The sequence below is a fragment of the Otolemur garnettii genome, unplaced genomic scaffold, assembly GCF_000181295.1.
Source record: "Otolemur garnettii isolate 467f Iridium unplaced genomic scaffold, OtoGar3 scaffold00023, whole genome shotgun sequence".
NCBI classification, from domain to species: domain Eukaryota; kingdom Metazoa; phylum Chordata; class Mammalia; order Primates; family Galagidae; genus Otolemur; species Otolemur garnettii.
Genome location: NW_003852418.1, coordinates 8,670,965 through 8,682,047, shown reverse-complemented (window position 1 = coordinate 8,682,047; position 11,083 = coordinate 8,670,965). Strand labels below are relative to the sequence as shown.

The window sequence follows — 11,083 nt, the reverse complement described above, 5'->3', positions numbered from 1 at the left end:
CGATCTGAGGGACAGTGAACTGGCCCCCTGTTTAAAAAGTTTGAGGACCCCCCTCTTTAAAACCTCTGTGCTTCTACTCAGAAGCAGAAATCTGGATTTGAGACCCCTGTCTGCCATTTTCCTCCTTCGCCAGCAAAGTAATAAATTTCTCTTTCCTTCTCCTCAAACTGCTTGTCCCTCTTTTTCTAATGCAGCTTCAGGGACAAGTGCTGAACTTGCAGTAACAATGACACAGTGACAAATAACTAACTTGCTACTTGCTACATATTTGTTACACAGTGATAAATAACAAATACACATTCATTATTAATCAAGAAAAGGAGATGGGGTTTGGCACCTGTAGCACAGTGGTTACGGCACCAACCACATGCACCAAGGCTGGCGCGTTCGAGCCCAGCCGGGGCCGGCTAAACCACAATGACAACTGTAACAAGAAAATAGGTACGCGGTGTGATGAGCATCTGTAGTCCCAGCTACTTGGGAGGCTGAGGCAAGAGAATCAATTAAGCCCAAGAATTTAAGGTTGCTGTGAGCTGTGATGCCACAGCACTCTACCCAGGGTAACATAGTGAGACTCTGTCTTTAAAAAAAAAAGGAAAAAGAAAAGAAGATGGGTCACCTCAAAGGAGGAAGTAGGGACTAGGTCATATCTGCATAGACAGTGGGGCGGACCTTGAATCTCTCCTCAGACACTTGAACAGTTAGGCATCAGAAGATGGGAAATACAGGAGAGTAAGATCTTTGACTTACTGTGACCTTAAGGGAGTTTGTTGAAAAATCCTTCTGACTGATGATTGTCTCTGAGAGTTGTGAACCTCTCATTCACTATAGGAAGAGCCTCTTCATTAACTTGGGGTCTGTCAGGGGAAAGGGAGTCTCCCCAATCCAAAAGTTTCCCTTAAAAAACCACTCTACTGAACTACCTTTTGCAGACAGCCTCAGAACCCAAGCTGATTTCCTAGGTGGTGACATAGTCAGAATCTAGGGTTGCCAGATAAAATATAGGATGTTCAGTTAAATGTGAATTTCACATGAACAACATGGGGCGTACCTTTACTAAAATATTATTTGATGTCTATCTGAAATTCACATTAACTTGGCATACTTTTTGTTGTTTTTGCTAAATCTGGGAACCTTATCAGAATTATGTCACTCTGGCAACTGTTAAATAAAAATTATAAGAGGCTACAGTTTTGGACTAAGCTCCCAAGCTAGGTCTTAACAGAACAGACTAAAAATCAGAATGGAGTCGCCCATACAAAAAGTTTACTGTCATCAAACCTAACTAAGTTGTTATCTGACCTTTCTGAGAGATCAGAGGAGAGAAGGTCAGGCCTGTGGCTCTAGCCTATAATCCCAGCACTTGGGAGGCTGAGGCGGGAGAATCACTTGAGGCCAGGAGTTTGAGGCCAGCCTGGGTAACATAGCAAGACCCTGTATCGACAAAACATTTTAAAAATTAACTAGGTGTGGTGCTATGTGCCTGTAGCCCTAACTCCTTGGGAGGCTGAGCCAGGAAGTCACTGAACCCTGGGAGTTGGAGGTTGCAGTGAACTGTGATCATGCCGCTGCACTCTACTCTGAGTGACAGACAGAGCAAGACCAGGTCTCTAAAAAAGAAAAAGAAGAGAGAGAGAGAGAGAAAAGAAATCAGCCAATTCTGAACTTCTTTAAGTGTGGGAACGCAGAAATGATCAAAACACAGAAAATCCTCTGTCCCGTGGACCTTTCTTTCTCATGGAAGGAGACAGACAATAGAAGATAAAGATGTAAAATGTAGGGCAGCGCCTGTGGCTCAGTGAGTAGGGCGCCGGCCCCATATACCAAGGGTGGCGGGTTTGAACCCAGCCCTGGCCAAAACTGCAACAACAACAAAATAGCTGGTGTTGTGGTAGGTGCCTGTAGCCCCCGCTACTCTGGAGGCTGAGGCAAGAAAATCTCCTAAGCCCAAGAGCTGGAGGTGGCTGTGAGCTGGGAGGTCACAGCACTCTACGGATGGCAACAAAGTGAAACTCTGTTAAACTCTGTTTAAAAAAAAAAAAAGTAGAAAATGTATGGTATGTCAGATAACGATAAATACCAGGGAGGAAACTAAAGCACAGAAAGAGGATCAGGGTTGCAAGAAGAATGGCAGCATTGCAACTTCTTATAAGGTGGGTAGGGAAGCCCTCAACGAGAAGGTGACACCTGAGTAAGGATCTAAGTGAAGTTTGAGAATGAGCGTAAGGGTATCTGTGGAACCAGCATTCTGGGCAGAGAAACGGCATGTGTGAAAGTCTGGTGACAGGACTGTGTCTGCGCATCTGAGAAAGAGCAGGGAGGCCAGGCTGCCTGGAGCAGAGGGAGGGAGGGGGCCAGAGGCAGGAGAGGAGGGCAGAGAGGGGATAAGGGATTGTAGGACCCTACAGGACTTGGGCAGGACTATGCGCCCAGTCTTCTGCCTCCCAGTGCCTGCTCCTTCCTCCTCTCCATGAAGCCTCCTCTGTGAAACTTTCTCCTTTTGCTCCTTCCCTCATCTCTGTGGCTCAAGCATGGTGACAGTACCAGCAACCCCCTCCCCAGGCCACCACATTATCCCTTCTGGTTTCCCTACACTGGCCTTGGACCATTGCAAATAGTCCTTTATCCAGGTTTCTCACCTATCTGGGTAACACTTTAGTTCACGAAGTTTAGTTTCTTCACATGGTTGATGAAATCAATCTAAGTTCTGTAAGAACTCATCAGGCCGGTATAATTAATCCTGTTTTATAATTGAGGTTTTTCAACCTCAGCACTACTGACACTTTAGACTGGGTAATTCTTTGTTGTAGGAAGCTGCCTTGTGTTATGGGGTGTTCAGCAGCATCACTGGCCTCTACCCACTAGGTGGCAGCACTCTCCCTTGCCAAATGTTCCTTAAGGGAGAAAATTGCCTTGGTTGGTGAAATGGCTGCATGTAAGCCAACACTTGGGTGAAATGTATGCATGTAGTATATTAGTTATGAATATAAGCAGAGGTACTATACGCGATCTCTCTAAAGTGTCTTTCAAGCCAGCCAGTTGCAGTCATGATTGATGGAGCTCTAGCAGCCATTTTTGGACCTTCAGACTAGAAACCCATAAGAGCAACACTCCGCTGGAACCTGGGTTCCTGACTCCTGATGGTACCATCCAGCCTTGGACCCAAGATCTCTATACTTCAAAGATAAAACACTGGATTGAGTCACTTATATTTTGGGATTTTTGTCATGCAAAAGTGAAACAAATCCTTTCTAGTAGGTTTTAAGAATAAAAGGATAAAGAGAGTAGAAGAAATATGGCAAACCAACAAAAAGATCATTATAGGCTGGGTGTGGTGACTTCCAGCACTCTGTGAGGCCAAGGTGGGAGGACTGCCTGAGCCTAGGAGTTCAAGACCAGACTGGGCAACATTGTGGGACTCTTATGTATACAATGTGGGCAACCTCTAGAAATTAGAACAAACAAGTAACAGATTCCTGCCCTAGAGCAGTGGTTCTCAATCTTCCCAACGCTGCGGCCTTTTAATCCAGTTCCTGTAAGTCGAGACCTACAAGTTGAGAACCGCTGCCCTAGAGACTCCAGAAAGGAACACAGCTCCACTGACACCTTAATTTTACTCAAGTAAGACCCATTTGAGACGTCTGATCTGTAGAACCTTAAGATCACCATTGTTTAAGCTGCTAAGTATGTGATAATTTGTTACAATAGCAATTGAGAACCTAACACAGAAGGGTCTGTCCTATCTGCTGGGGTTGCTGAGCTGGCAGATGGGGAGCTGTCAGGAGAAGGGGAGCTTTCTGGGGGTAAAGCCATCAAAGAAGAAAGCCATGTTGAGAGGCAGCCAGATAGAAATTGGAAGGACATTGTGCAAACCCCTGGGCTGAGCTGCTGTCTAAAATAAATTCCTTTGTGTATTTAAGCTTGTTTCTGTCACTTGCTACCACCACTCATGAATAATGCAAAATGTATCCCATGGGACAGGCCCTGTCAGTGGGAGGCTCACCCCGCCCACCACACCCCAGTTGCTTCACTGCACACTGCTGACAGCCGAGCTGGCATCTGCATCTGGGGCTCGCTCTGCCCTGCTCTGCTGCCCTGTGACAGGCCAGGAGCAAAGAGGGGGTGACGCCTCCTGAGAGCAACCTGCAACCAATGACTGCCACAAGTCGGTGTCCAAGTATCCAGCTCCCCTGGGCTTCCCTTCCCAGGAGGACTAGGCTGCAGAGTGGAAACCATCTTGCCAAACGGCCTTTCTCTGACTGCCCTCCTGTCCCTACCTCATTGTCTCCTGGGTTTCTTGGACTCCTAGTCCAAAGAAACAACTCACACTTGAATCCGTCTCACTGTCTGCCTGTGGATTCCAAAACTGAGGCCCCCCTGTTTACTCTCTAGCTTATTCCTTGTGCTCTCTCACTGTCTTTGGAGCCAGGCTTCCAGCTCCCAAATCACCTCCTTTTCTTATTCAGAGCCTCTCGGGTCTCCAACCCTACCTCAAACTAACATTCCCTGTTCTAATGATGCTGAGGTGCCACAATGAATGAGGACCTGTCCACTCACCTCCTTCATCCTTTGGCAATACAAGAAAAAAAAAAGGAGAAAAATATGATAATTAGAGTTTTATTTTTAATTTTCTTTGTCATCAGCACTTTTTCTCTCTAGCACAGTGATTTTTCTTTTCTTTTCTTTTCTTTTTGGCTGGGGCTGGGTTTGAACCCACCACCTCTGGCATAAGGGACCAGCGCCTTACCCTTTTGAGCCACAGGTGCCGGCCTGGCAGTGATTTTTCAATCGGTATGCCATGAAAATGGTTCAAAGATCATTAATTAAATTATTTCGAAAGACATTCAAAAGCACAGCAAGCATATTCTTTATGTTTTTTTTTGTTTTTTGGATCAACATAATTTAAGTGTGTTACAATAGGTTCAAGTGTGTGTGAGTTAAAAAATTGTTGAAAAACACTGGTCTAGGGTATTGCAGTGATGTGAACAAATAGACGCGCTTCCTCCTCTGTGGAGCTGATGGCTAGTGGGGGAGAGAGACCTTAATCAGAGAGTCATACAAACAAACAAAAAGGGAATCTCCCTCATACGTCTCATAGCAGTGGATCGAAAAGAAAAAAACAAAAGATATCTCCACCAGCATGAAAGAGGAGTTCCTAGGGACCCTGGAGTTTATACAAGTTGGATTTTTCCCTCCTCTGAGAAGTTCGGAATGGCTTCACTGAGGAAGCACCAGAATCTAATGATGGAAAGATACTCAGATGGGTCTAGACGACAAAGGGAGGGAAGAGAGCACTTCTGGCAGGGGAAATGGCATGTACAAAGGCCCTGTGGCAAGAGGAAGCAGGAGGTAAAGGTATCTGAAGACCAGAGATCAAGGGGGAGTTCACTGGGAGATGGGTCTGGAAGAAGATACAGGAGAGTCCCATGCAGGGCCTTGTGGACTGAACTAAGAATTGGGTCTTTAGCCTAAGTCCAGTGGGAGCCATTGGAAAGTTTTAAACTGAGTTTCCTACCACAGAAACCAACACCAGTCTGACCATAACAAGCTTGTAAACATGTCTTCCCAGCAGATTTCTAAAGCCGGGTTTCAGATGCATTTGGTAACCATAGAGATGGCTACGTGGACTCTAACAATTATGATAATGAAACCACAAACTTGGGAAAACTGGAGGCTATAAATAGAATTGGTTCTGGGTGAGCTTTGAGTAGTCTGGGCTGATGAAAGGTGCTAGAAACCACATTATGTCCACATAAAGAGTGTGACGTTTGAAAAGGTGACCTGCCATGTGGATGAATGAAGCCCAGGGACTGCAGAGTCCAGGCCGTTGGTGTCATAGCAACCCTCAGACCAAAGAGCTTTTCTTTAGTATTTCAAACAAGGCCTCAATGATTGGGGGAGGGGGAAGGAAAATGAATATATGAAGAGTGTCTGCTACCCACCAGGCCCCTCATGATCAATGTCTTTTCTAATTTAATTTAATTTTCTGAGACAGAGTCTCACTATGTCGCCCTTGGTAGAGTGCTGTGGCGTCACAGTTCACAGCAACCTCAATTCTTGGGCTTAAAAGATTCTCTTGCCTTAGCCTCCCAAGTGGGACTACAGGCGCCCACCACAATGCCCAGCTAATTTTTGTTTGTAGTAGTCATTGTTGTTTGGCAGGCCCGGGCTGGGCTCGAACCCACCAGCTCTGGTGTATGTGGCTGGCACCCTAGCTGCTTGAACTATAGGCGCCGAGTCATCTTTTTTAATTGTAATAAGCACTTGCCAAAGTAGAACTAACTATCCCCATTCTGAAGATGATGAAATTGAAACTCGTAGAAATGATATTGGCTACTGTGTGACAATGTGCCAGGCACTCGTGGCTTCTTCCCCAGAAACTATGCCCAGCTGCCTTCCTTCTTGTTCGAGCAATACATCTTTGTCTACACAGGTTGAAAATGCCAGTTCCTTACTTTTCCAGCTTCCTCTGATGCAAAGGCAGAGACACATGGGCCAAGTATGGTCAATGCCTTACAGAGGAAGTCGATGGGGAAAGAAGGACTGCCAGCAAAATATTTCTCCCAAATAAAGACAGGCGTATAGGAGGTAGCACCTCTTTCTTTTAGCTAGATGTTGCTGTGTCTTCACGGAATGTGCGGGACCTTACTTTGGTGGCCATCTTAAGATCATAAGTGCATGTGCAAAATTGTGTATGATATGAATTTGTTAAAGCCTGTATTAGCTTTGTAATGAAACAGAAACAGAAAAAGTTTAATTACTCCCAATTCAGTTAAGGTCCTGTCTCTGGAAACTTGATTCTTCCCCTCTCCTCAAATCTCACAGCCCTCACCACCCTCTGAGTCTTCGTCTTCTTTTCCCTGAGAAATGTTTAAGAATGCACTCAATGAATGGTAGTTATTATTATGCTAGCACTCAAGATGTAGTTCAGTATCTGCCTGGCCCAACTTTGACTAGTGAGAGCCCCTTTTAGGGGGAATTTAGGAGTAAAAGAAGTTCCAAAAATAAGAACACACGTGGTGAAAATAAGATGGAGTCAGTCAGGCTAGGCACACACTGCTGGTCCTGTCAGTTTGGAGTCTACGTGACCTTTAACCCTTCACCCCCGGCTCCCATTCTTATTGTTTTATAAATTTATCTCCTACCTCCAATGCCTATTTTGAGTAATTTAGGATGACTGATTTAGGAGATTAACTTTTGAATTGGAATGTTGTTATGGGTCATAGGTTATGCTGATTATTGTTGTTGAAGATTAACATGGTTTTTACTTTAAACTTTCATATATAAAACTGTGATTTTGGGAAAAGAAGAACAGAATGGTCTTGAAGAGGCAACTCTCACTGTTCTCCAGAATCCCTGGCCTTTTGAAAAAGTCTGGTGGACTTATCCCCATCTCTGCATATGGGGTGACAGTGACAGGCGGCCCGACTCTCTTGGTCAGGTAACAAAAGAATTCTCAGAAACGCAGCTTTCCAACATAGGGGGGAACTCCTGGGAAGAGCAAACAGGATCCGAGAAAAAGAGCATTTTTCTCCAAAGGAACCTAAGTTTTCCGGGAGAAGCCAAGAACTGGGAGGTGGACGGGAGAAGCCAAGAACTGGGAGGTGGACTCTCTCCAACAAGCTGGAGGTAAGAGTCACCGAGGTGGAGAGTCACCCAAGTCTTCAGGGACAGCCGAGGATGGGGAAGCGCCGCTTCCCGAGAATTGCCGAGCCTGTACGGAGACACACGAAGACCTGGGAGGCGGGGCCACGAGAGCCGTTCCCGATTGGCTCTAGCAGACTTCGGAAAGAGCCTGCAGGTTGGGAGGCGGAACTCCTCCCACAGGCGGAAGTGTCGGAGCTGGAAGCTTCCGAGTGACGGAGGAAGGCCGAGGATTTCCGGAGCGAGCCGAAGTTTCGAGACAGCTTCCGGAGATCGCTGCTGGGCTCGATCCTCAGCGCAAGACGCGACCATGGCGGCTGTGGTTGCAGCTGCTTTTGGGGAAGGCGAGGACCCCGCACCAGAAACGGAGGCGCTGGCCGCGTCCCGGGAGCGGAGCAGCCGCTTCTTGAGCGGCCTGGAGCTAGTGAAGCAGGGTGCCGAGGCGCGCGTGTTCCGCGGCCGCTTCCTAGGCCGCGCGGCTGTGGTCAAGCACCGCTTCCCCAAGGGCTACCGGCACCCGGCGCTGGAGGCGCGGCTTAGCCGGCGGCGGACTGTGCAGGAGGCCCGGGCGCTGCTCCGCTGCCGCCGCGCAGGTAAGCGCACCTGGGTCCAGGGCGTGCGGGGGCCCGAAGGCTCCGGGGCTGGGCGACGCCGGGTGGTCGGTCCCCTTCTCTCCGTCCCCCGATTTGCCTCAATTTCTCTTTGTGCCTCTGCCTGGCTTTTCCTATTTGTACCGTTTCCTTTTTCTCGTTTCTTTTCTCTCTCTCTCTCTTCTTCTTTCATTTCACAGAGTTTCTGTTGCCCAGTGTAGAGTGCCATGGCGTCATCATAGCTCAGAGCAACCTCAAATTCTTGGGCTCAAGCGATCCTCCTGCCTCAGCCTCCAGAGTAGCTAGAACAACGGCCTCCCAGAGTGCTAGGATTGCAGGCGTGAGCCACTGCGCCCAGCCATCCTTTCAGTTTTCAATCATCTCTTCATTCATTTTAAGAAACAAATGCAGTCACAAGTACTTGCTCTGAAGCCAGGCTTCCTGGCTTCAAATACTAACTCAGCGGCTTCACTTGCAGCCTTTCAACAAGTTACCTGACCTCTCAGCTTTAGTTTCCTCACCAAATAAATGGAAGTCATGGTAACAGTATTCATGTCGCAGGGATGTCATGACCCTTATACGAAGTATATGTGCCGTGTATTGTGTTTAAATGTGTTCCCTGCAGATAGTAACCATTAAATGTTAGATTTCATTGATTTGTTTTGCTTTTTCGTTGAAACATTATGCAGCATCTCCATAAACCTTGTCCTCGATGAGAAACTGATGCTCAGAGAGGAGAAGTAACTTGCCCCCAGTTACACGAGTAGTATGTGGCCCAGCCGTTTACTACTGTATCCTCTGACTCAGAAGCACTGGCTTTACACATCTTGCCTTTGTTTGATTAGTAATTTTTAGGTATGTGCTGTGTGCCAGGACATTGTTAGGTGCTGAGAGATCTGGGGGAAAATTCAGTAGTGAACAAGCAGACAGGTCTGCCCTTGCAGAGATTTAATGGAGTTATTTGTGTGTTCATATTTTCTCTCTCACCTTCCCTATGACATAAGTTTTATTCAGCAGGGGGTGTAGCTGCCTTGTTCATTGGTGTATCCCCATTGATACAGCTCTCAGTTTCTAGACAAGTATCCTGAGCATGATTGACATTCAATGAAGATTCATTGAGCTAGTTTATTGGAAGTGTTATTCTCATGTTATAGTGGTAGGAACTGAGGTGCATGTAACTTTAAGGTCACACAACTAATGTGAATGGGAGGGAGTATTTGAACCCCATTTTTTCTGTCTACTAAGATGAATCTGTAAGTCAACAGACTGCTTGGCATCCTGTTTATGTCCTTGTCAGAAACTGCTCTGGCTGGGGCATGCTGCCCCTTCTGGCTCTTGTTTTGTTTTGTGTTGTAGGGAGTAAGTGTGACAAAGGAAATCCACTCATAAAGGGTGGTTTAGAAAAGGAGGAGGAAACTTTGGTACCCCCCCACTTAGATGTGCCAAGTGGAATGTAACCAGCATTTTCAAAATGAAATAGAATCATAGACTGTCTGTGCTACTCCACCACCTCCCAAAGGCAAGGCTAGTGTTAAAAAATTAGATGAAGTTTGCTTAAGAGGAAAAAAGATCTACATTTGGGGTGGTCTCAGGCATATCCTCCAGGGCAGGGGTCCTCAGACTTTTTAAACAGGGGGCCAGTTCACTGTCTCTCAAACAGTTGGAGAGCTGAACTGCGGGCCCTGGGGACAAGTCGGCTGCTAAGCAGGACAGGCAGTGACGGCAAAAACACCCAGGGGTCCGGATAAATGTCCTAGGTGGGCTGCATGTGGCCCGCCAGCCATAGTTTGAGGACGCTTGCTCCAGGCATGAGCAGGGAAAACTTCCCACTGAGTTAAGTTGCGCCATTTTCTGCAGCATTCTTAAGACTTTTTCCTGAAATAAGTAGAGGTGGACTGAAAAACTGGCTCAATCTTTGAAAGTTGGGCTTACCATTAAGAAAAAAGATCCCAACCCACTAACCACTCATGTCTTGCTTGCAGGAATATCTGCTCCAGTTGTCTTTTTTGTGGACTATGCTTCCAACTGCTTATACATGGAAGAAATTGAAGGCTCAGTTTCTGTTCGAGATCATATTCAATCCACTATGGAGACTGACAAATCTCCCCAAAATCTCTTTGGCTTAGCCAAGACAATTGGGCGGGTTTTGGCTCGAATGCATGATGAAGACCTTATTCATGGGGATCTCACAACCTCCAACATGCTACTGAAACCCCCCTTGGAACAGCAGAACATTGTGCTCATAGACTTTGGACTGAGCTTCGTCTCAGGACTTCCGGAAGATAAGGGAGTAGACCTCTATGTCCTGGAGAAAGCCTTCCTCAGTACCCATCCCAACACTGAGACTGTGTTTGAAGCCTTTCTGAAGAGCTACTCTGTCTCCTCCAAAAAGGCCAAGCCAGTGCTAAAAAAGTTAGATGAAGTTCGCTTAAGAGGAAGAAAGAGGTCCATGGTTGGGTAGAAGAGTGATGACCACACACAGTTAAGCTCTTTTTTCAAAGTAAATGTAAAGAACTGCTGGGCATCTAAGGTTATACCTAAATAAAAGTTTTTTGTTTTTTTTTTTAAGTAGTGTCTCTGCTCATGCATGTAAAGTGTCATTATCATCTGCAGTTCACTGTTCTCAAGACCTTGCTGTACGCACAAGACATGTTCTAGGCAAAACTGGGTATTTAAAATGAATCTTAGGCTTTCTCCCAAATTGTGACCTGTCAGGGCCCGGGACTGGCCAGGTCTCAGGCCCGGCTTAGGTAGGTTCTGGATGCAGACCGCTAAGCTACCTTGCTCAGGAACAGTTTCTCGTAGGTGCTTGAGGGCTATCTACTTTAGCTGGAAAGAGAGAGACAAGA

General features: G+C 46.5%; 1 protein-coding gene across 1 annotated transcript; it reads left to right on the top strand.

The window, feature by feature from the left end:
* The first annotated feature begins 7,905 nt into the window (after positions 1-7,905).
* On the top strand, positions 7,906-10,802 carry TP53RK (TP53 regulating kinase). The gene is made up of 2 exons (XM_003787675.3): positions 7,906-8,237; positions 10,217-10,802. The coding sequence occupies exons 1-2, from the start codon at positions 7,955-7,957 to the stop codon at positions 10,693-10,695; spliced, it is 762 nt and encodes a 253-aa protein (XP_003787723.1). The 5' UTR covers positions 7,906-7,954; the 3' UTR covers positions 10,696-10,802.
* The last annotated feature ends 281 nt before the right edge of the window (positions 10,803-11,083 follow it).

Excerpts from the sequence above, each read along its gene's own strand:
- TP53RK (XM_003787675.3), top strand. The coding sequence starts at position 7,955 with ATGGCGGCTGTGGTTGCAGCTGCTTTTGGGGAAGGCGAGGACCCCGCA. Across the intron at positions 8,238-10,216 it reads GCTCCGCTGCCGCCGCGCAG|GAATATCTGCTCCAGTTGTC; the intron begins GTAAGCGCACCT and ends TCTTGCTTGCAG.